The sequence below is a fragment of the Crocodylus siamensis genome, chromosome 4, assembly GCF_052110815.1.
Source record: "Crocodylus siamensis isolate JL-2025a chromosome 4, ASM5211081v1, whole genome shotgun sequence".
NCBI lineage: Eukaryota > Metazoa > Chordata > Crocodylia > Crocodylidae > Crocodylus > Crocodylus siamensis.
In genome coordinates this window covers 97361031-97382988 of record NC_143398.1, presented here as the reverse complement: position 1 = coordinate 97382988, position 21958 = coordinate 97361031, and the positions used below count along the sequence as shown (strand labels likewise).

At 47.9% G+C, this 21958-nt stretch overlaps 1 protein-coding gene across 4 annotated transcripts; it reads left to right on the top strand.

The window, feature by feature from the left end:
• The first annotated feature begins 10208 nt into the window (after nt 1-10208).
• On the top strand, nt 10209-21179 carry KCTD17 (potassium channel tetramerization domain containing 17). Of its 4 annotated transcripts, XR_016441835.1 has the most exons (7): nt 10209-10424; nt 12008-12116; nt 15441-15532; nt 16969-17064; nt 17461-17586; nt 18315-18455; nt 18615-18751. XR_016441835.1 is itself a non-coding variant. In XM_090043088.1 (6 exons), exons 1-6 carry the CDS (start codon nt 10209-10211, stop codon nt 18978-18980), a joined length of 1005 nt encoding a protein of 334 aa, XP_089899214.1. In that variant the 3' UTR covers nt 18981-21179. The 4 variants fall into 4 exon arrangements, 3 of the variants coding, with proteins under 3 accessions (XP_089899214.1, XP_089899216.1, XP_089899215.1); XM_090043088.1 differs by lacking the exon at nt 18315-18455 and having other exon boundaries at nt 18615-21179; XM_090043090.1 differs by having other exon boundaries at nt 18315-18757.
• The last annotated feature ends 779 nt before the right edge of the window (nt 21180-21958 follow it).

Below are 21958 nucleotides of genomic sequence, written 5' to 3'. Positions count from 1 at the left end.
GGATTTTTGATAGCTGGGTCAGAGTAAGAGTTGTTTGATTCAGCACATTAACGGGAGGAGGAGCTGTCTTTGGGATTCTCGTTGTCCTTTTATATGGGCATATTCATGTCTAATGTCCTGGTGATTTGAAGAAAGAATAAGCCAGATTCTGCTTCAGGTCATGAGATGAGCATGTTTTCCCTCCTCAGATCACACTGCTCTCTGAATGAGTGAACAATATGAGGCATATGTTGCGACAGTCCTGGGTAAAATTCCCTCTTATCGCAGGCTCATGAGCTTGTTGTGCAGCTGGATCCTAATCCACAGGGCCCATGTGGCTCTTAAGCTTCCCTTGCCCTAACTGCCATACTTTTTCTCCCTTTGGCCTCTCTGCTGCATTTCCTGGGACCTGGCTCTCTGTTGCTTACTCACTCATGAATGGGGCCCAGCTGACTCCGCCCTTCTTTCTCCTAGCTCCTGGAAACTTAGGCATGCACTTTCTCTTTGCTCCTCCCCACTGAGTACTCCTGCAGGTTTACAGTACAACTCTTCAGAGACTTCTGATAGGCCTGACAACACACAAACATACCAACTGTGCACAGGATTATGAAACAAACTGCTCTTGTCAACATGAGATATGCAGCTGTAGGCTACAATAAACGTTGCACATGGTTTTCTGCCTTGGTTTCCTCATTATTATGGGCACCATTGGGGTCTAGACCCTTATTCTAAATAGGGGGCAGAATTCTTAACATGCAGCCCATGGCATATCACCTAGATCATGGATTTTTTTTTTTGGGTTAAGCAGCAACCCCAGACCCTGTAGCAAAACCATGATCCAGTCTTCCTTCCCCAACACATCCACTGTGGCTTTTCCCCACTCCAATCTCTGCAGTTTTAAGCAACATCTTGCTTTATTCATTCTGAGTTTGGGAATTTTCCACTCTCCACTTTCTGCAGAGAAGAGGGAGGAATTAGCTAAGTAGTGGTGACATAAGGGATATGATTACTCTCTATAAATACACTAGAGGGATAAACACCAGGGATGGAGAAGAGCTATTTAAGATAAAGGACAATGTTGGTACAAGAACAAATGGATAAAACTGGCCTGAATAAATTTAGGCTGGAAATTAAAAGGAGGTTTCTAACCATTCCAGGGCTTTGGAACAGCCATCCAATAACAGTAGAGGAGAGAAGAAACCCAGATCATTTTTAGATGGAACTTGATCAATGTATGCAAAGGATTGTATGTTATGGTTTGTATGGTAGCAGGGGATTGGATTTAATGCCCCTGGGCTCTCTCCCATTCCTAAATACCTATCTTTTCTCAGCTTCAGCCAACTCACACCCCACCTGAATAGACCATCATCCAAGTTTAATGATGGACTTAAAGTGGAAACATAGCTTTTGTCAGCAAACAGTTCATTCTGCATAGGGTGACACTCCATGATTCAACAATCCCGTAACACTTCATAGATTTCATAGACTTTAGGGCTGGAAGGGACCTCGGAAGATCATCGGGTCTAGCCCCTGCCCAAGGGGCAGGAAGTCAGCTGGGGGTCATAGGATCCCAGCAAGATAAGCATCCAAATTTCTTTGGAAGGCATTCAATGTAGGCAGGCTGTTCCAGACCTTGGGGGCTCAGACACAGAAGAAATTCTTCCTTCTGTCCAGCCTGAAACAGTCTTGCAGGAATTTATAACCATTTGGCCTTGTTATCCCTTGGACCGCTCTGGTGAACAAATGTTCCCCCAGATACTGGTGAACACCCCTGATAAACTTACAGGTGGCCATCAGATCACCCCTGAGCCTGTGGTTTTTCATAGCTCTCAGCCTGTCATCATAAGGTCTGTTTTCCTGACCTCTGATCATGAGCGTGGCTCTTCTCTGGACTCTCTCAAGCTTCTCCACATCCTTTTTGAATTGTGGAGCCCAAAACTGGACACAGTACTCCAGCTGCGGCCTCACCAAGGCTGAGTACAACGGGAGAATGATGTCCTGGGATTTGCTTGAGAAGCATCTATGGATGCAAGCCAGCGTTTTGCTCGTTTTACTAGCTGCAGCATCACATTGAAGGCTCATGTTCATCTTTTGGTCAACCATAAACCCCAAGTCCTTTTCATCCATAATGCTAGCCAGCATAGCATTGCCGAGCCTATGAGCGTGCTGCAGGTTTTTCTTCCCAAGGTGGAGAACCTTGCATTTTTTGGTGTTAAACACCATCAGGTTCTCATCCACCCATTTCCTGAGCCTGTCAAGGTCTGCCTGTCCTCAGGTGTGGATGCTTTACCACAGAGTTTGGTATCATCAGCAAACTTGGCTAGTCCACTTCTGACTCCAATGTTCACATCATTAATGAAGATGTGGAATAGTGTAGGTCCAAGGTCAGAGCCTTGAGGGACCCCACTGGTCATAGAGCACCATGACGATTGACTTCCATCAACCACCACCCTCTGGGTCCAACCACAGAGCCAATTCCCAAGCCAGCGGATCATGGTGGACCCTAGGCCGCAGTTGACCAGTTTTGCCAAGAGGTGATCATGGGATACCAGATCAAAGGCTTTTTTGAAGTCAATGTATATGACATCAATCTCCTCTCCCTTGTCGAGGTGATAGGTCACCTGGTCATAAAAGGAAATGAGATTGTTGCAAGTAGGTCTTGCTTGACCAAACCCATGCTGGCTATCCCTCAGGATGTTGCCATCAGCCAGTCTGTTGAGAATGGCCTCTTTAATAATCTTTTCTAAGATCTTCCCAGGGATAGAGGTCAGGCTGATGGGCCTGTGGTTTGCCAGATCCACTTTCCTCCCTTTCTTGAAGATAGGCACCACATTGGCCTTCTTCCAGTCTTCAGGCACTTCATCAGAGCACCAGGAGTTCTCAATCCATGCCAGGGGCTGGGCTATGATGCTTGCCAGCTCCTTGAGTACCCTGGGGTGCAGATTGTCAGGGCCGGCTGACTTGAAGGTGTCCAGCCTCTCAAGGTGTTGCTGCATGAAGTCAACATTGATGGAGGGCAGGGGATTTCCTTCACCACGTCTGCCCTGTCCTGTAATGGGCAGGGGCATCCCATGGGACTGATGAAAGACCGACGCAAAGTACCCATTTAATAGGTCAGCTTTTTCCCCCTGAGCATCGGTTGTCAGTTTACCCTTCTGGTTTAGCTGGGGTGCCATGTTGCCCTTGCTTTTCCTCTGGCTCCCCACATATCTACAAAAGGACTTTTTATTGTCCTTGATACTTATAGCTAGTTGGGGTTCTGTTGCAGCCTTGGTTTTCCTGGTTTGCTCCCTGCAGGACTGGACCAGTGCAGAGTATCCTCCTTGGAGGTAGATCCCATCCTCCATCATTTGTAGGCTTTTCTTTTTAGCCTAATAACTTCAGGCCAAATCCATGAAAAGTATGTGGACAAATTCCTCCAAAATTTCACATTTCTTCCCCTGGAGAACCCTGTCACAGCGGTACTCCCCACGTACCCTAGGTATGTCCCAGCCCTACATCTCTAGGCATGACTGCTTATTAGTTCAACTGTCATTAATTCATTTGGCTAACAGTTCCTATGCCTGTCTAGTCCGGCTGCAGTGAGCTTTGCCTGTTATCCTTCTGAAGTTGTGCAGCCCTGTCAGATTCCAAAAAACTGCAACTTCTGCTAAATACCTTGTCACAAAGACATGAACAAGGAAAGAAAAGAAGCCTCCAAAGTGTTCAGTGCTATGTTATTTTCCTAATAAGGTACCAAAAGGAATTATCTTCCAATAGCCAGTATCAGGATCCCAGAGCCTTTTTTTGACTTGGTCTACAGGCATGGCAATGGGGTCAACATGCGGACTGAGGTAGAGTTGGTATTTTGGAAGCTCAGAAGTGTCAAAGTCTCATTATGTTCAGATATTATAGAAGTTGTGGACACAGACAAATTCATAATGGCCACTATACCTCAGCTCAAATGTGCCCCTGGCTCATTAAGCAGGTGTCCCATGGGATCTGGGGTTACTGAGGATGAAGTTATGTCAATGCCAAAAGTAGGTGACAGGTCTATGGAAACCTTGATTATGGAGGTGTGAGAGGTGAGGGGAATTGTACATAATGATTCAAGAAGGCAGCAAGCAACTAAAAGAGAACTCTACTTTGGGGAAAAAAAAATGTCAGACCTGACAACTGACAGACTTCTAATTGGGCTATTTAGAAACTTATCTGGAAGACAGGTAAACTCTGGCAAGCCTTGTAAGTATATACACTGTTTATTGTTTTATGATCATTTCTCTGTAATGCCTTTCCTTTAAATAAAGGATAATGTGTCTTGCAAAAGGTGGTTGGCCACTGCATCATCATCTCTGAGGGAACACAGCTCTGCAGATGCTGCACCATGTTCTGACCTGGGTGTAATATCCAGTGCATCCATATCAAACATGATACCAGAAATTTTCAGTTAATACTGGACTCTTTACTTAATGTGTAGCTTAAACCACACACCCACATGAACGACCAGCTTTGCCTATATGGCTCCCAGCCCATATGCATCTCATTTCATGTCTTGAGTTGTCCTCCCATACAGCATGCTCTGTAACTTTGGTTCCCACACCAAAAGCCTGCCATCATTACAGTGCATGGGTGAACATTGTTGAACCTCTGGGGACTGCACCTTAAAATTCTGGTCTGGACAAGGTGGAATGCAGCTTCCTGTTCCAAAAACAGGGGACAGCCAGAGACCCAAGATCTAATCAGCTGCTCTTGAGGATGCCATAAAGGGACTATTTATGTAGTTAATCTTGGAACTGTGACAGCAATGTTATTGAAGGGTACCATGCAGGGTTTGACCAAGCACAGGCAGCTTTCCATGTACTTCCATCCCTCAAATATCACCCCATTGTCTGGTACCTCTTGTTGATCCTGGGTCTGACTGCACATTATTTACCTGCTCTGGCCTTGCATTCAGAGCACCTGCACTTCAAAGCAGGGGTGAGATGCTGCTCTTCCTTGGGCTGCTATGATGCACTGTTAATTACCTAACCTAGGGCATGTGGCTCAGGGCTCTTCATGCCCCAGGCCCTGGGAGAGGTTATATCAGGTGACAAGACAAGACATCAGGAGTCAGCTGAGGGATGCCTTTCCCACTTGTCATAGGCATGCCCACATGCTTTCTGTTTAGAGCACCTTCCTCTCTCTCTACCTGGATCTCATGCCTGGGAAGCTCCTCTTTAGGCCGTCTTTGAACCATCTGCACATCCCCCTATGATACACATATCCTTTCAGTCTCAGGGCAGGTTCTGGATCTGCTCCACTCTCATAAGCCTCTTGAAAGATTGTAACTCTCCCCCATTTCCCCCTTTTCAGATGTAACCTCTTTCTTGTAGCCCAGCATAACTGTATCCCCTTTTCTCAGCTCACTCCCTCTATAGTTTCTCTTTGTTTTGTATGTCAGCATCACCTTTGGCAGCAGAGCTATTTTACAAAGTTTAAAATTGCCACAGACCTCCTCAGGCACTTGGCAAAGGCTTCCACTGCCTTCCCTGCCAGTGAAGGGGACAGGTACCACACATGGCCTCATCAGCATCTCTTTTTAATTCACAGCCTCTCTCAAAGTCGTTTAAAAGAGCCCATCTCCCAACTCTATAGAGAAGCAACAACTTAGAATTGGTGTCATCTCAAGAGCCAAATAACCAGAGTCTGTGCTCACTTAGCAGATCAGGGTGCTGCTGGCTTGCTTTCTTCATTTCCACCCCATCATACATCTGGATACACATGTGCCAATAGTTTGGGCAAGCCCAGATATACATGTCCATGCTCCCTAACCAGACACATTCAGAACCTCAGTAGTCAGCTCCCAGTACTCATGGGTCCCCAAACTCCAGACATGCAGTCAAGCCTAATTTTTCAGTGTAGTCACCCTGTAGCCACATCCTACAGTGGATAAGCACTAGGGCTGTGCAAAGCTTTGGACAGAGCTTTAGATCTGGAGATGCTTTGGGGTCTAAAGCAGCACATCTGGGTCACAGCACTGCCTTGCTTGGCTTCTGGAAACACTTCAGAGCTGCCTCAGAGATCCGGCCATGGGGTATAATGGGGAAAACAATAAAATATCTATAACTTTGTTGTTTTTTGTCCAATTTGGATGAATTTTTCTGAGATCGTAGACTCTGCTGAGAAGATGAATCCTGCCAAGTTTCAAGAAGAGCGGTGCAGGGGTTTAGGGGCAACTGTACCTCAAATTCTTGAAAGCAAAACTTGTGATGTCTGTGTTACAACACAGGAGAGTCAAAACTGCAGGGCTGGTAGCTCTTGCTGAGGCCACAAATCTTGCTAAGTTCCAAGAAAATCAGTGCAGGGGTTTGGGGGGGGGGGTGGGTGGACTGCCCCTCAAGCTGAGGACAAGCAAAACTGGTGCCATGGGTGCTTGTGGGACTGACTGTGGCTTGGGGCAGGAAAGAGACACCCCTGCAGACCTGGCTGCTAAGCTGCTGTGTTACCAGTTACCAATCAATCAACCATGGGACCAGGGTCTCAGGGCCCAGCTCAATACACAGGACCTAGCTACTACACAACTTAACAAGCATCAATTACCACCTACAAAACCAGGCTGAGGAGTGGAAAGACTCAATACAGACAATCAACTGCCCCAAGACAGACAGTTTTGGTATGAGTTTGGTCTGTCAGCAGGTAGGGGTGCAGGGCCCCATGCACTAGTGTCCTTGACAGCTGGCAGGCATCACAGCAGGGGCCACCATTCCTGCAGCTGTCACCCCGCCGCGCCTTAGCACATGCAGTGTTACCCATGGCTTGAGTTTTGCTTGTCCACAGCTTGAGGGGCAGTTCACCCCAAACCCCTGCACTGATCTCCTTGAAGCTTGGCAGGCTTTGTGGCCTCAGTTACCAGCCTTGCCATTTCAATGTCCATGTTGAAAGCCAAACTCCTGTCACATCTATGCGTTACAAGAATTTGGGGTACAGTTCCTCCCAAACCCCTGCACTGATCTTCTTGTAACTTGGCAGATTTCATGCCCTCAGCAGAGGCTACCATCCCTACAAGTTTAATCCAAATCAGACAGAAAACAAAGTCATAGATATTTCATTGATTCCCCATTATACCCTATGGCCAGATCTCCCAGGCAGCTCCGAAGCGTCAGCTGAATCGAGGCAGAAACCTGGTCCCGAGCTCCGGATCAGATCGTGGCCAGCCGAAGCGGCCAGATCTGAAGCCAGATCGGATCGCTGCCAACTTGCACAGGCCTAATAAGCACAGGAAATCCTTGAGTAGCAGTCCTACAATTCCCTGGTCCTGCTTTCTGCCCCTCCCACCTTCTCTCTTCTTCCCAGAACATAATTTCTTCACTATTTAATCCCTTAATTTCCTCACAAACTATCCTAGAGCAATCAGTATAGCCCAAAGTAATGCTAGTCTGCCCATGCTTACCCAATACACTACTGGCTGTCCTGAAAAGCACAGCCCAATTTTGCAAACACCTTGAAGGCAAACAGTCAGGCCTGTGATTTCTGTTCAGATATTAACATCTACCACTGCAACATGACTTTAAAGGGGTTTGGTGCCTGTGGCAGGACAGCCTCCAGGGGTGCTTTGACCTCCCCACCCATGCTAACTCAGGTCTTGAATGCACCCTGTCTCGCCCGCCACGTCTTGTTGGTAAATATTTAATGGGAGGCTCCCCCCCCCACTCAGGCGGTCTCAGCCTTACCTGGCCCCAGACCCCTTTTAGAGTCCTATGCCCCACTGGGGCTTCTGCCAACTGGGGCTCAGGCAGCCTTAGCTTTACCTGGCCCCCAGACCCACCTCTTCAGGCCTATGCACAACACTGAGCTCTTCCCAAAGCTGCCCACGCTGTGCCAGGGTCAGGACACCCCAAAACACAGCACCCCTGCAGCACTAAGAACCCCCCTTCTACTGGGGAGCTCCCCTTGTGGCCTCTCCACCCCTACAGCCTCACCCAGTCCTCCAGTCTTAACAATAACTGAACCCAAAATCTCCCCTTCCGGGGTTACAACATAACTCCCAAGCACAACAGAAGTCCCCCCCCCCCCCCCAGGATTCCAACACAACTTCCAGCACCATGGAAAACCCCCTCCCTCCAGGGCTCCAACATCAGTTCCAGGCAAAACCTGGCTCACACTCTCACATATCTCCTTATCAGGGTCTCCTCCACCCAGTACTGCCAAGCAGCTGCTCTTCAGCCACCAAACTTCTCTAATGTTCTGCTCAGCTTGCTCACACAGAGCTTCTCCCAAACTACCAGCAAGAGAACTGACCTCTAGCCCCAGCCTGCTCTGCTTATAAAGGCCAGGTCCTGCCCCCTGGCAGTCAGCTGACCCACTCTGTTGCCATAGCAACTTCCACCTGCTGCCCTGGTGAGTGGCAGCTGAGCCCATTTACTACTATTCAGTAGCAGGCACCCTAGTGTCCTGCTGCCTTTAGTACTATTATTCCTACTATCAGTAGCAGGCACCTGCTACAGTGCCCGATTACATCAGCAAAAGGGCCTAAGGCAATGATGGCACCCTTGAGCATGGTGAGTTTCTTTCAAGGGTGTTGTAGGGTGCCACACAAAGTTAGCACTGTTAGGTGTACAAGAATGATTCACAAGATAAACCCAGCGATTTCAAATAGGTATCCATAAAGTTAAAAACATTCCGACCTGCTATGGTCTATATGATTTCTTTGCAACAGAAAAATGGCTCTATTATTTTTCTATACTCAAAAATGAAATGAAAACTAAAAGCCAGTATTTTCCAAAAGGTGCCTTAAAAAGGTTGAGCACCATTCCTGCAAACACTGTTATTAATATATAGATGCATATCCTTGATTAGAACAAAAGCTAAAGCATGGATATCATGGTGAAGCAACAGCCGGGACTGTAAAGGCAACACATTTGGACATGATAAATTAAAATGCCTAAGCTGTTGTATTCTGTGTGTTGCACTGTCAAAGGTCAGAAACCTATTTGGAAAAGAGATAAGAGAAGATATGGACTTTCAGGCTGAGGGAGGGAAGCAATCAGCATTTTTCTTCCGGATATGAATACAGTTTGAAAGATTGGCAGGCGTGGCTGTAGTTGGTTAGTTGGGTGTGGTAGATGCTGGGTTGTGGGATAAAGCATTCGTGTTTTGCTGAAGGCATGGAATCCATGCAACTAAATTGCTGATGAAGTTGGTCTTTTCTTTTCCACAACCACTGCCTAGAATGGGGCATTCAGAAGAGCTAGAGGTAGAAGCTTTTAGAAGGTGCTAATTCATTCCAGAGTTACATTGAAGTGTGTGTGTGTGTGTGTGTTAGCAGCAAAGCCCTGTGACTAAGTGAACATGGAGACTCATTTTCCTTCCTCCCCCATGAAGGAGTCTCTGCCAGGCAGATTTAGAGGTGTTGGAAGGGTAGCAGATTAGGAAAATTTGCCAAGTAGATATCTAGATGGCTGTTCTGAGTCAGAGAGAAATATAAAGAACTTGGGCTTTGCTGCTGAAGGCTGATTCCCCACTCTTAAAAACACCCACTTCAAAGAAGGAAATTGTCCAACTTCTCTACTTCAACAGCACTGCAGTGACTGAGATAGCAGTCAGACACTTGTTTGGGGAATCAGGAACAGGAAAGGTGTCTGTTAACACTATTTGGCGGATGGGCACAGAGCAGTTTTCTCATCCATTTAAAGCAAACTGCATGTGTGACCCAGGTCTGGAGGCCAGCTTCCAGAATCCTTTGGTGTCCCGCAGCAGGGTTACTGGGATGTGTTACGCGGCACTGCTCAGCATCTCCCAAGTCCACAGATCACAGGTGGGACATGGAAAACTACAGTCCCCAGAATTCCTATGTGCCCATTTTCAGAGGATGTCACTCACCTGACAGTTAAAGTTTTTTTACATACTACTTTGCATCTTCAAAGTGCTGTATAGCAAGTACACTCATAAAAATTAGAGAAGGGCTCTAAGCAAAAACCATGATTCTAATGCCCTCTGAATGATAGCAGTGGTTCAGACTGCGGATCTCACTTTTGCTTCTTGTGCCACTCACCAAGAACAGTAGGTACAACATTCATACAGCATCCAATTTCCCAAAAGATCCCATAGCATTTAAGAAGCCCTGTACGTACAGCACCACTGAAATACAGCCACCTCTGGGGTGCAGGCCACCACAGGAACTACAGCTCCCAGAATCCTCCAGTGTCCAATACCTGCCCTGGTTTCTTTAGCTTAGGAGCAGGGGAGGGACAGAGAGGCAGAGAGAGGGAGAGATGAGGATGGAAGGAAGGGAGGAAATGCAACGGGCAGACAGGGTTTCTTATGCTTGGGAAACTCACCAGCCTCCCCCTGCCACCAGCAGCAGGGGCAAGTGGGTACGGCTGAATGTTGGGGGCACCATTTTCCTAACCACGAGGCAGACCCTGTGCCGGGAACAGAAATCATTCCTGTGCCGCTTGTGCCAGGGGAAGGAGCTGCAGTCAGACCGGGTAAGCATCAGGCTGGCACCTGCCCTGAGGGGTTAGCTTTCTGCCTGGCATCGTGTGTGCGTGCGTGTGTGCGGTTGTGTTCTGCCTTCTTCTTGTACCCACCTGGGAAGAAAGGGACCCCTGAGGGAGAGACAAAGCTCTGCACAGGCTGGGCTGGGGGGCACGAGGAAAAGAGGAGAGAGAGAAAGGAGCACATGGGCAGAGGAAGGTTAGGTGCAGGAATAGGAGAGAAAGGGATGGAGCCAGGCTGATGGCAGGGACTGCACAGCAACTCTGCAGCTGCGGAGAGGCAGAAGTAATTTGATGGAGCGACCTCCATCCCTCCCTGGATCCCCTGGTTTTCTCTTTTTAGTGCCATGCAGCTGTCTTAACATGTGGCATAACACTTGTCTTCTGCACCAGAACTATCAGCGACTCCTGAGAGGCTCTGTTTTCTTATGCTGTCACTACTCCGCCTGAAGTGCCCTAGCTTTGAGCCACTGCTTGGCTCAGACTTTAAGCTGAAGCCTGACAGGAGAAATAGCTTTGCCAAAATTAAGAGCTTCCCATCCACCTTGCCTTCATGCGGACTGTCAAGGTAGGAGCCATGCTGAGTGGAGAGTCCCCGACTTTTTATTTTTGATTCTTGCTGTTACTGACAGGGATATGTCGTAAAACTCCCAGAAAGCCTCATTAATCAGAAGGGGGAGTCTGGAGGGAGTTTGCCTGAAATGTCAGGAAGCCCATCAGCTCAAATCTGTGTGGGATTTTCCTAGATCCTTTCAGTTTATCTGAGGGAGAAAAAGTAAGAGTATTGTCCCTTTTGCTGCAGGGCTGAGCTTAGGATACCGAGACCTTTACAATCAAGGTCCCGCTTGCTCTGTATGAACATTAAAAATCCTGGGTACTGTTTTGACCCAGCATGCTTTGCCAAGCAAAGTATGATGACATAGTAGTTAAGGCATCTTGCTATGAACTTGAAGCTGTGCGTTTGAGCCTCATGCTGGACTTGTGCTGGCATCTGTTCCTGTTGAACCAGCTGTAAATACGTACTTGTTCGTTTAGGCAGGGGAGCCAGAAGCAGCTGAATGTAATGACCCTCTGTTGGCTGCAGAAACTGGAGTGCTTTAACTGTGTTGGCCTGATGGGCTGCTTGGCTTTGATGCTGACTTTGCCAAAGTCCCTGAGCTTGTGTATTTGTAGTGCTGTTGTCTACAGCATTTACCAGCAGCCTTTCACTCAGATGTGGCTGTTTTTCCATGTGGTACTGTATGCCTATGTGATTTGGAAGGATTTAAGGGGCCTAATGCTTATGTTTTTCTTCATCTCAAATCACTTAAGGAAGGGAGATAGCATCATCTTTATCTTTCATAGGGAAGCTGAGGCACAGAGAGATTGTGGTAAATTTCCCAAGATTGCATAGCCAAGAGAACTGAACCCAGTTCCATTGCCACGCCTTTACTACTGGATCAAAAGAGCCATAGAAATATCATATATTGTTACTAAAATGATTATGTTATTACTGTTCATTGCATAGTGCTGTCAGGGATGGGGACAAGTTTCCCTTGCAAATTTTTCCTACGTTGGCTTGTCTCTGTGGTTAGGATGAGACTGGTGCCTACCTCATAGACCGGGACCCCACATACTTTGGACCTATCCTGAATTTTCTCCGTCATGGCAAGCTGGTACTGGATAAAGATATGGCTGAAGAGGGTAAGTCTTAGAAACCCCAAACTTCCTTCTTAACACCTCTCCCTGCTGCTGGAAGTGGGTTACATTACATGCTGTTTGCCCTAATTCCCTGACCTCATTCCATTCTGCTATCCTGAAAATGGGTCAGTCTTCATTTGATACACTGAATAAGTGGTTGGGAGGAAGTGCCCACTAGGATGGTGAGGGAAGCCCAGTTTGAGTAGATTCTTGAACAAGCTGGTGTCCTCACCACTGCTCCACTGGTTGAAGTGGGCTGTTGCAGTTAAGGGGGGTGGGAGGAGATGGGAAAGGAGCAGCAAGGTCACTGGTCATTGGGACAGTAAGTTCCCTGCTGAATTATCAAATAGGATGGAGGTGGCCTTCTCCAGTGCAACCCCACAGGGTTTGAGCCCTGTTTGGCTGAGACTGCTTTATCACTCAGTCCCTTCTCACCATTTCACTTCTTCCACTAGGAAGGTAGGAGGATGAAAAGCTCTGAGTGGGTCGAAGTGGGAAGGGTGGGGTCAGACAAATCTCACTTTCCTGCTATGTCTGCATACTGACCAGGGAATCTGTGAAGGTTGTTTCTGAGACATCATTGCCCCTTGTGGACCCATTAGGTACCATGCCCCCTGCCTACCCTCTCCCACAGGCCTGTTAGCAAACATGATCACATGGGTCTCAGGAGAGGGGCCAGATGCAAACACGGTAGCTTAAAGTGAAACACAAATCTTTGTTGGTCTGCTTTGAGGTGAAGCACAATTCAGTTCTGAGATCAGCAAGACAAAGGTCACTGAGGACAGGGACCAGATGGGAAAACTCAAATTCCTGTAGTCCCAGAACAATGACAGGGAGTGAAATCAGGTCTCACTCTTAAGTGTATAGAACTCTGCAGAAGAGAAGCTGAGAGTGTCTGTATTCAGAAGCTGAATGAAGCCCACAGGATAGTAACCAAGGGCCGAAGTGAAGCCCTCAGAAATGTAGCCAGGGCCTTATAATCAATCTCCTCAGTCAGTAAATCAGAGGGAGCAAGTTGTGTACCCCATAGTGAGAGCCTTTCTCTCCCTGGAAAAGTGAGCAGTGGGCCTGGGTTCAGAGCTCAGTGAACAGTGCCCCCTTTCTGGAATCACAGCAGGATAGGGGGGTATTCCCAGAGAGTGGTGGTGGACAGGTCAGTATTGACCTGGAAGGACGTGGGCAGTGGGGCCTCCAGGGCTCAGTTCTTGAACCTGTACTCTTCAATGTCTTCATCAGTGACTTGGATATGGGTGTGAAGTGTACTCTGTCCAAGTTTGCAGATGATACTGAATTGTGGGGTGAAGTGAACATACCGGAGGGTAGGGAACGATTGCAGGTGGACATGGACAGGTTGGAAAAGTGGACAGAACACAACAGGATGCAGTACAAGGACAAATGCAGAGAGCTGCCCCTGGGGTGTAAAAATATCCAGCACATCTACTGACTGGGGAATGGCCCTTTCAGCAGCACAGAAGTGGAAAGGGATCTTGGAGTCATAGAGGACTCCAAGATGAACATGTGTCATCAGTGTGATGAAATCATCAGCAAAGCTAACTACACTTTATCATGCATTAGGAGATGCATGACGAACAGATCCAAACATGATCACATGGGTGCTGTACTTTAAGAAAGATGTGCATAACCTCAAGAGGATTCAGAGAAGGGCCACTCATATGGTTAAGGGTTTGCAAGCCAAGCCCTATGAGGAGAGACTAAGGGAACTGGATCTCTTCAGCCTCCGCAGGAGAAGGCTGAGAGGTGATATTGTGGCCATCTACAAATTCATTAGAGGGGTGCAGAAAGGGATCGGAGATGCTCTCTTCACCAGGGCGCCTCTTGGGGTAACAAGGAACAATGGTTGCAAACTGACAGAGCAGATTTAAGCTGGACATCAGGAAGAACTTCCTCGGGCCCGCACTGTTCAACATCTTCATCAGCGATTTGGATGAGGGGGTAAAAAGCACCCTGTTCAAATTTGCTGATGACACTAAGATGTGGGGGGACGTGGGTACATTGGAAAGATGCAACAGGCTACAATCAGACCTCGACAGGTTACAAGGGTGGGCGGATGAGAATAGGATGGGTTTCAACACAGACAAGTGCAAGGTGATGCACCTCGGGAGGAACAACCGGCACCATACCTACAGGTTGGGGAACTCCCCCCTTATCAGCACGGAGGCGGAAAGGGATCTGGGGGTCATCATTGACTCCAAGATGAACATGGGCCGGCAGTGTGGAGAGGCAGTCAGGAAGGCCAACCGCACCTTGGCATGCATCCACAGATGCATCTCGAGTAGGTCCAAGGAGGTGATCCTCCCCCTCCCTCTATGGGGCACTGGTCAGGCCGCAGCTGGAGTATTGCGTCCAATTCTGGGTGCCGCACTTCAAGAGGGATGTCAACAGCATGGAGAGGGTCCAGAGGAGGGCCACTCATATGATCAGGGGACAACAGGGCAGGCCCTATGAGGACAGGCTGCGGGATCTGAACCTGTTCAGCCTCCAAAAGAGAAGGCTGAGGGGGATCTTGTGGCCTGTTATAAACTAGTCAGGGGGGATCAGCAGGCATTGGGGAAGTCACTGTTTCCCCAAGCACCGCCAGGAGTGACCAGGAATAACGGTCACAAGCTGGCAGAGGGTAGATTTAGGTTAGATATCAGGAGGCGCTACTTCACAGTCAGGGCGGCTAGGGTCTGGAACCAGCTTCCAAGAGAAGTGGTGCAGGCTCCTACCCTGGGGGTGTTTAAGAGGAGGTTAGATGAACATCTTGCTGGGGTCATTTGACCCCAGTATTCTTTCCTGCCATGGCAGGGGTTGGACTAGATGATCTGCTCAGGTCCCTTCTGACCCTACAAACTATGAAACTATGAAACTATGGTGAGGGTGGCCAGAATTTGGAACAGGCTTTCAAGGAAGGTCGTGCTCTCCCCTACCTTGGAGGTCTTTAGGAGAAGGCTGGATAGGCATCTGGCTTGGGTCATCTGATCCCAGCACTCTTTACTGCCCAGGGCAGTGGGTCGGACTCGATGTTCTGTTGAGGACCCTTCTGACCCTAGCATCTATGAATCTGTGAATGGTAACCAGGGAGCTGGGGTTCAGTTCAGGCCACTACCTCTTCCCATGGTCCAGTAATCAGGGGAGTCTGAATTCAATACCAGGTGTAGGAGCTTCCAAACAGCCCAAACCTCTTCATGTAGGAGGAGTTCCTGGTTGATGGATCTGAATTCTTGGAGATGCCAAATGGGACTGAGAAATAGAGAAAATAAGCCAATAAGAAAATAGAGCAGCTCATCCATGTGCCTTTTGTGCTGTCTGTGCCTTTATTTCTAGGGGTTCTGGAAGAAGCTGAGTTCTATAACATCGGCCCTTTAATCAGAATAATCAAGGACAGACTGGAGGAGAAGGACTACACAGTAACACAGGTATGGGGAGAGAAAGAGACAGAAGGTGGAGATGAGGAAGAAAGAAGAACCAGGAGTAGTAATGGGAGAAATGCTTGAATCATGCAGTAGAAACACAGGGATGACTCCACTGAATAGAGTTAACAAGCTAAATTCCATGTCCTGAAATCTCCCCTGAACGATACCTCCACTTAACTACAATAACTTGGTCCTGTTTTCTTAGCCCATAGGTGGCACTGGATGTGGCATTTGTCTGGTCTGTGAAGATATTATATCATCAACCTTCAGTCAGAGCACTAACCATAAGAGCTTGTTCAATATATGAAAGAGCTGGTGTGTTGAAGGTATAATGTCTGCTGGGCCTCTGTCTGTTCAGAAAGTAGTCAGCTCATTCCCTTTAGTGTGCTGCCACTGTAGGAGGCAGGAGGAGATCAGTGAGGAATCACTGAGGTGTTAGCATGAGGGAAGGCAGAGGGATATGTTGGGGGAGTCACTGAAGTGTCATGGCATTAGGCAGAGGGGTAGCTGTGGAAAGGAAATCACTGATCCTGACTTCTCCATCTCTCACCCTGCTCACCTCTTTCAAGATCTCCTTTAATACTTTCTGTTTCTTAATAAATAACAACAACAACAACAACAACAAAAATTCTGCTAATAACAACAACATTAATAAATAATGGTGGTAATATGCATTAAAATGTCACCAAGACTTTCATATTGACGTTGGGGTCCTACTTTAGTAGGTATTATACAAACACAGGGACAGTCCCTGCCCCAAAGGATATATAATCCAAATAGACAAGAGAAAGGGTGAGAGAAAGGCTGGATTATCATCTTCCTTTTGCAGGCTGGAAACTGGGACACAGAGAGATTAGGTGCTTTGCCCACAATCACACAGGCACCCTGTGGCAGATACACTGCTGCTCCTTGCCAGTAATACCACCCTACCCTCTTTCTTTGAATAGTTGTCCTGTGCCTTATCTTGTGCTGCTTTTTGCCTCATATGACTTAGGTTGTACACCCCTGTGGGATAGGGAATGTGCTGACTGCTTGTAAGTGGGCATCTATGGCACTATATAGGTGACTTTCATTAATGTTAGTAACAATTGCAGATTTCCCATATCGAAGAGTGTGGTCTCTGCTGAGTGCTGGATTCTCCCCTGCATTGTGTGGATTTAATACAGGTGCTTTTCTGCTGCATCTGCGGTCTGCTCCCTCCCCACCATAGAAACCACTCTCCTTTTCTGTCCTCATTCCAGGCCCTCCAAGGACTAGGCAGTATGAAGTTGAGCCACAGGTCTTTCTCTCCTTATTAGCCACAATGGTGTTAGTTTTTGTTCCAATATGGTGTCTTAAAACCAGAGAACCATTTTGCTTTATTTTCTGATGGAACATCTGCCTCACAGGAAGGATCTGTCAGCAACATGCTTTTAATAAACCCTTCACTTTGCTCCCAGGTTCCACCAAAACATGTGTACCGGGTACTGCAGTGCCAGGAAGAAGAGCTCACTCAGATGGTTTCCACCATGTCAGATGGCTGGCGTTTTGAGCAGGTATGGGCAGAATATGTGTGGCCTAGGTAGGAGTATATTGTTTGCAAAGGGAAATAAGCCATAACCCCAAGGTGCCAGAATGCACACTCCCTTCCAGGACAGTTCACTCACCTGAAACAACCTGGGATGCTGTCAGGGAGTGCCCCTCTCCCTGTCACCTCTTCATGGGGAGTTGGGAGGACCCTGTGCATCTGAGGATAAAGTTCTCTGCATTTCTGCAGGTTCCATTCCCAGTTCTTCATGTCTTAGCCTTTCTTTTGTTCCCAGCTACTGGGACGTATTAGCAGGATTCATACACAGAGGTTTAACTCAGTGCTTGCCTGAAGGCTTTTCCCCAGAGAACAGTGGCCATATAGCAATGAATGTGTGTAATCTTCCCTTCCTTTTTCTTTCCAGCTGGTGAATATTGGTTCATCCTATAACTATGGGAATGAGGACCAAACAGAGTTCTTGTGTGTGGTCTCCAAAGAGCTATACAGTTCTCCCAATGGCCTGAGCTCTGAGCCCAGCCGCAAGGTTAAGGTGAGACTAACTTTTATGTCACCCTCCCTGTTAATGGCTTATCTTCATCACCATAAGAGCGTCTTCTTTCTCTTTCCTCTGTCAACTTCAGCTGTGAGTTAACCAGGTGGTGAAATGTCATAGCCAGTCCCTTTTTCAAGGTCATGAAGTGCCATCATCTGCTACCAAACAGGACCTTGTATATGTGGTAAATCACTGTAACAAGGTACCTGCGACTTTCTCATGCCTATTTGATATCCCTTCTCATTGTGCCCATAGTGAGTGTGTTGCTGTCCTCAGTCCTGCAAGCATGTGAATCCTCAGAATGCTTTGCAGCAGGCACCTGTTTACTGACCAAGTCTACCAGCTTTTTTATGCAGGAGGAGGAATGTTTCCTCCAATGAGTTCCAATATGTGGAAATAGGAGGAAGTTCCCTATTCACCTTCTGGCAGGAGAGGAAGGGGAGAAACTTTCTTGGTAGGCAGTAGACCATAGCAAGAACCAAGTTCTCTCAGTACCTGACAACCATCTGCATTTTTACATGGGATAGATCCTGTGCTCTGGAGATCAGTGAATTCCCTCCTGCCCCCAACCACCTCCAAAGATCTTTAAGCTGTTTAGAGAAATTCTCTCTTGGGCCCAAATATGACCACTACATTAAGGCCTGGTGCTTGAGCAAGAATCACCGTGGCTCATCTTGCAAGTGTCTCCGCTCTTTCTTCCCTTTGTACTGCATGCTGGGACGCAGAGCACAGAGGAGGATCCAGAGGAGGAAGAGCAGGAGGAGGAGGCAGAGGCAGAGGCAGAAGCAGAGGAGAAAGGTGCAGCAAATTCCTGAGGAAAATGATAATAATAAATACCCGAGCATAAAGCCGTCCATTCCCTTCTGGTGAGAGTCTGCACAGCTAGTGTCAGGGAAGCACTAGGGAAGGGGCTGGGGGAATCACTGCAGGGAGCAGGAGGCACACTGGGGCTGAGGGTTCAGTGGGAGCTCTGTTACCCTGGCTGCTGCTTTCTATTTAACTTAATTTTTTATTTTTATTTGCAGCACATTCATCTACTCAGGATTCCACTAATTCTTTCTCCCTGCGGACTCCCTCTCTTCCTGCTTCTTTCCACTGCTCTCATCCTGCCCACGGGGATGCCACTCCCTCCTCTCCACACTGCCTTCCCTCAAGATTTCTGCTCCTCAGTCCCCTTCACCCTCATCGCTTCTTCCCATGCACCTACGTTCCCATACCTCACCTCCCCAGCCTCTGATCCTGCGTGCTCCCCAGTCAGGACCCCGTCTCTTCCTGCTCCTCACTTTTCCTTCTCTGCAGGTATGGTACCTATCTGCACTCTTGGATACAAATCTGAGTTCTGCATGTGTGACATTCACCTCCCCTCTTATGGATCTGGCCTTGGTTTGTAAAGCTTGGGGGTGGAGGTAGCTGGGGCGGGGTAGAGGGTGGGGAGAGTTGTTTCTTTATGTGAAACTTTCCTGATTTTCTTGGTTTGTGCCTTTATTTCTGAGCAGGCCTTACAGTTCTGGACTAAAGGGTCTGGCAGCAGAAGGCAGAGCAAAGCTGTGAGAAACTAAGAGGGGTGGGAACAAGGGCAAGACTTATCCTGTTGTAAATGGGAGAAGTGCCACATTTCTGCCTGGCACTGACAGACAGATAGATGCACATATCCCACAAGTCTTTCTCCCAGAAGCTACTGTTAATCCTCTTCTTGACAGCTGACAGAATATTTTGCATGAGGATTTCTATATCTTTCCTGTCTCACTGCTACTTGCCTCTGAAAGAAATCTTAGGCTGGTCATCTCATCTCCCCTCAGACTACAACAGGGTGACTGTTCTGGAGATAAGCATAGCAACTGAGCAGCTGACTTTTTGGGCTCTGCATAAAATATGCCCCAGCGCTCTGTAGCTCATAAGCATTGACCGTGCGGTGCTGATGGCTGGTGCCATAAGGAGCTCAAAGGAAAGAGTCATTGCTTCTCTCTTGTTAGGGATTTTACAGGATTTGTATCACATGGGAGGTTTCTGAATCCCTCTTCCTGCACCCTTCATGATTAGGGCATTCATTGTCTGTCTGGTATTTGCCAGGCTCTCTCCTGCCTTCTGTTCAGGAGCCTCTTCTTCCTCAGCTGTGAGACTTGAGTTTCTTAAGAGTCAATGTATTTTACTCATGTGGATTTTCCTTCCTCTCTCTCTCTCTTTCCTCCCTTTTCATATCTTTCTCTTTTCTGTTCTTTCTTCTCTCCCTTTTTCTATTCTTCTTCCCATTCTCCCGTTTCCTTTCATTCTTGATTTTCTCTGTCGTTGGCTTTGCTCTTTCTCTCATTTTCCAGCTGTTACAAGCCAGAGGCCTCAGGATGTCATTCTAGTGATCAACTCCAGCTTTTTAATTTCCAGTTTAAATCTTTATTTTTGTACCATAGTTTATGGCAGCCCCTTGTGGGACAGCGTGCTGACTCCACGTCTCACCCTCAACTTGTTGCCTTTGCTTTAAAACCTGTATTTTGGAATATCCTGTCTGAAGCTTGTGCCAGCACCCCTTGGAGGCAGGCAGATGCTCAAATCTGTGTCTGACTTGCTGCAGGGGTGTAACCCACACCCTACAATCACCCTTTGCCCACAAGATTTGCATTTGCCTTGGTTAGTGTCACAGTGACCCCTGCTGGGCAGAAGAAAGCACAACAGCTATAAGCTCCCTCTGTCACTCCCACTTCTCAGTTCTGGGCCCCTGTGCCTGATTTACTGTAGGATCCTTCCCTGCTCTATAACAGAGCCTGCCATTGGGGAAGGCAGTCAAACCATGCTTGTCACCAGCAGGCAAACAGAGAATCCCTGTCTCTCTCCAAATAGCATCTGCCTTTATGCCTGCTATGGGGAGGAAGGAGGAAGGGTTGAGCCCTTGTAGGGTGATATGCACATAGATGCCTCACAGTAAGAAATCTAAGCCCAGTGAGGGTGAAAGAGGCAAAACTGCTGCCTGGGACACCTGTGCGGATTTCATCTGCTCTAAACAGGAGATGCCAGCCTGTGCTTCTAGGAGTGGGTTGTTTGCTTCATAGCTGTGTCTGAGGATGCTATGTTATAACTCCTCAATAAATCTCACAGATTGTTACTTCTTGTCTCTGCGCCTTTCTGCCACAGGAGTCTGGTACTCCTGGGAAGGGTCTGGGTACTAGGAATAAGGACCAAGATGTTAATGATGCAGAGGCATTATAACTCCTTTCAGCCCTGATCAGGATGGCAGGCAAGGCAAGAGGTGTCTGTGATAGAGTCTCCGCACAGAGAACCCTGTGGGACATCCCAGCACAAAGGGGACTAGGCTGGGCTGTGAATACAATTCACAAAGCAGACAGGATGGGAAGGTTGTCTGCTGGGTAAGGCTCATATTAACCCTTTCCCCCATAAATGGGTTGTGTTCCCTATTACCTGCCTGTTCCCTAGTTTCATAGTTTCTAGGGTTGGAAGGGACCTGAACAGATCATCAAGTCCGACCCCCTCCCTGGGCAGGAACAAGTGCTGGAATCATTATACCCCAGCCAGTTAGCTATCCAACCTTCTTTTGGAGACCCCCAAGGTCGGGGAGAGCACCACCTCCCTTGGGAGCCCATTCCAGAGCCTGGCAGCCCTAACCATAAGGTAATGCCTCCTGATATCAAGCCTGAATTTGCTCTCAATCAATTTGTGGCCGTTATTCCTTGTTATCTCAGGTGGTGGCCAAGGGAACACAGCCTCACCTATTTTCTGCTGGTCCCCACAGTGAGTTTATAGATGGCCACCAGATCCCCTCTCAGTCTTCTCTTGTGGAGGCTGAATAGATTTGGGCCCTTTAGTCTATCTTCGTAGGGCCTGGCCTGCTGCCCTCTGACCATGAGAGAGGCCCTCCTCTGGAGCCTTTCAAGGTTATCCACATCCCTCTTGAAGTGCGGCACCCAGAACTGGACACAGTACTCCAACTGTGGCCTGACCAGCACTGCAGAGAGGGGAAGGATCACCTCCCTGGATCTGCTTTTGATGCATCTGTAGATGCATGACAAGGAGTGGTTAGCCTTACTGACCGCTTCCTCGCATTGGCAGCTCATGTCCATCCTGGACTCAACAATGACTCCAAGATCCCTTTCAGCCACTGTGTTGTTGAGAAGGGTGTTCCCCAGCCTATAGGCTTGTTGCCAGTTCCTTCTCCCTAGATGTATACGTTGCACTTGTCTGCACCGATTCCATTCTATTCTCACCCACCCACCTCTGTAACCTGTCTAGATCTAGCTGGATTCTGTCCCTCCTCTCCAGTGTGCCCACCTCACCCCACATCTTTGTGTCATCAGTGAATTTGGACAGCATGCTTTCCACGCCCACCTCCAAGTCGCTGATAAAGATGTTGAATAGCACAGGC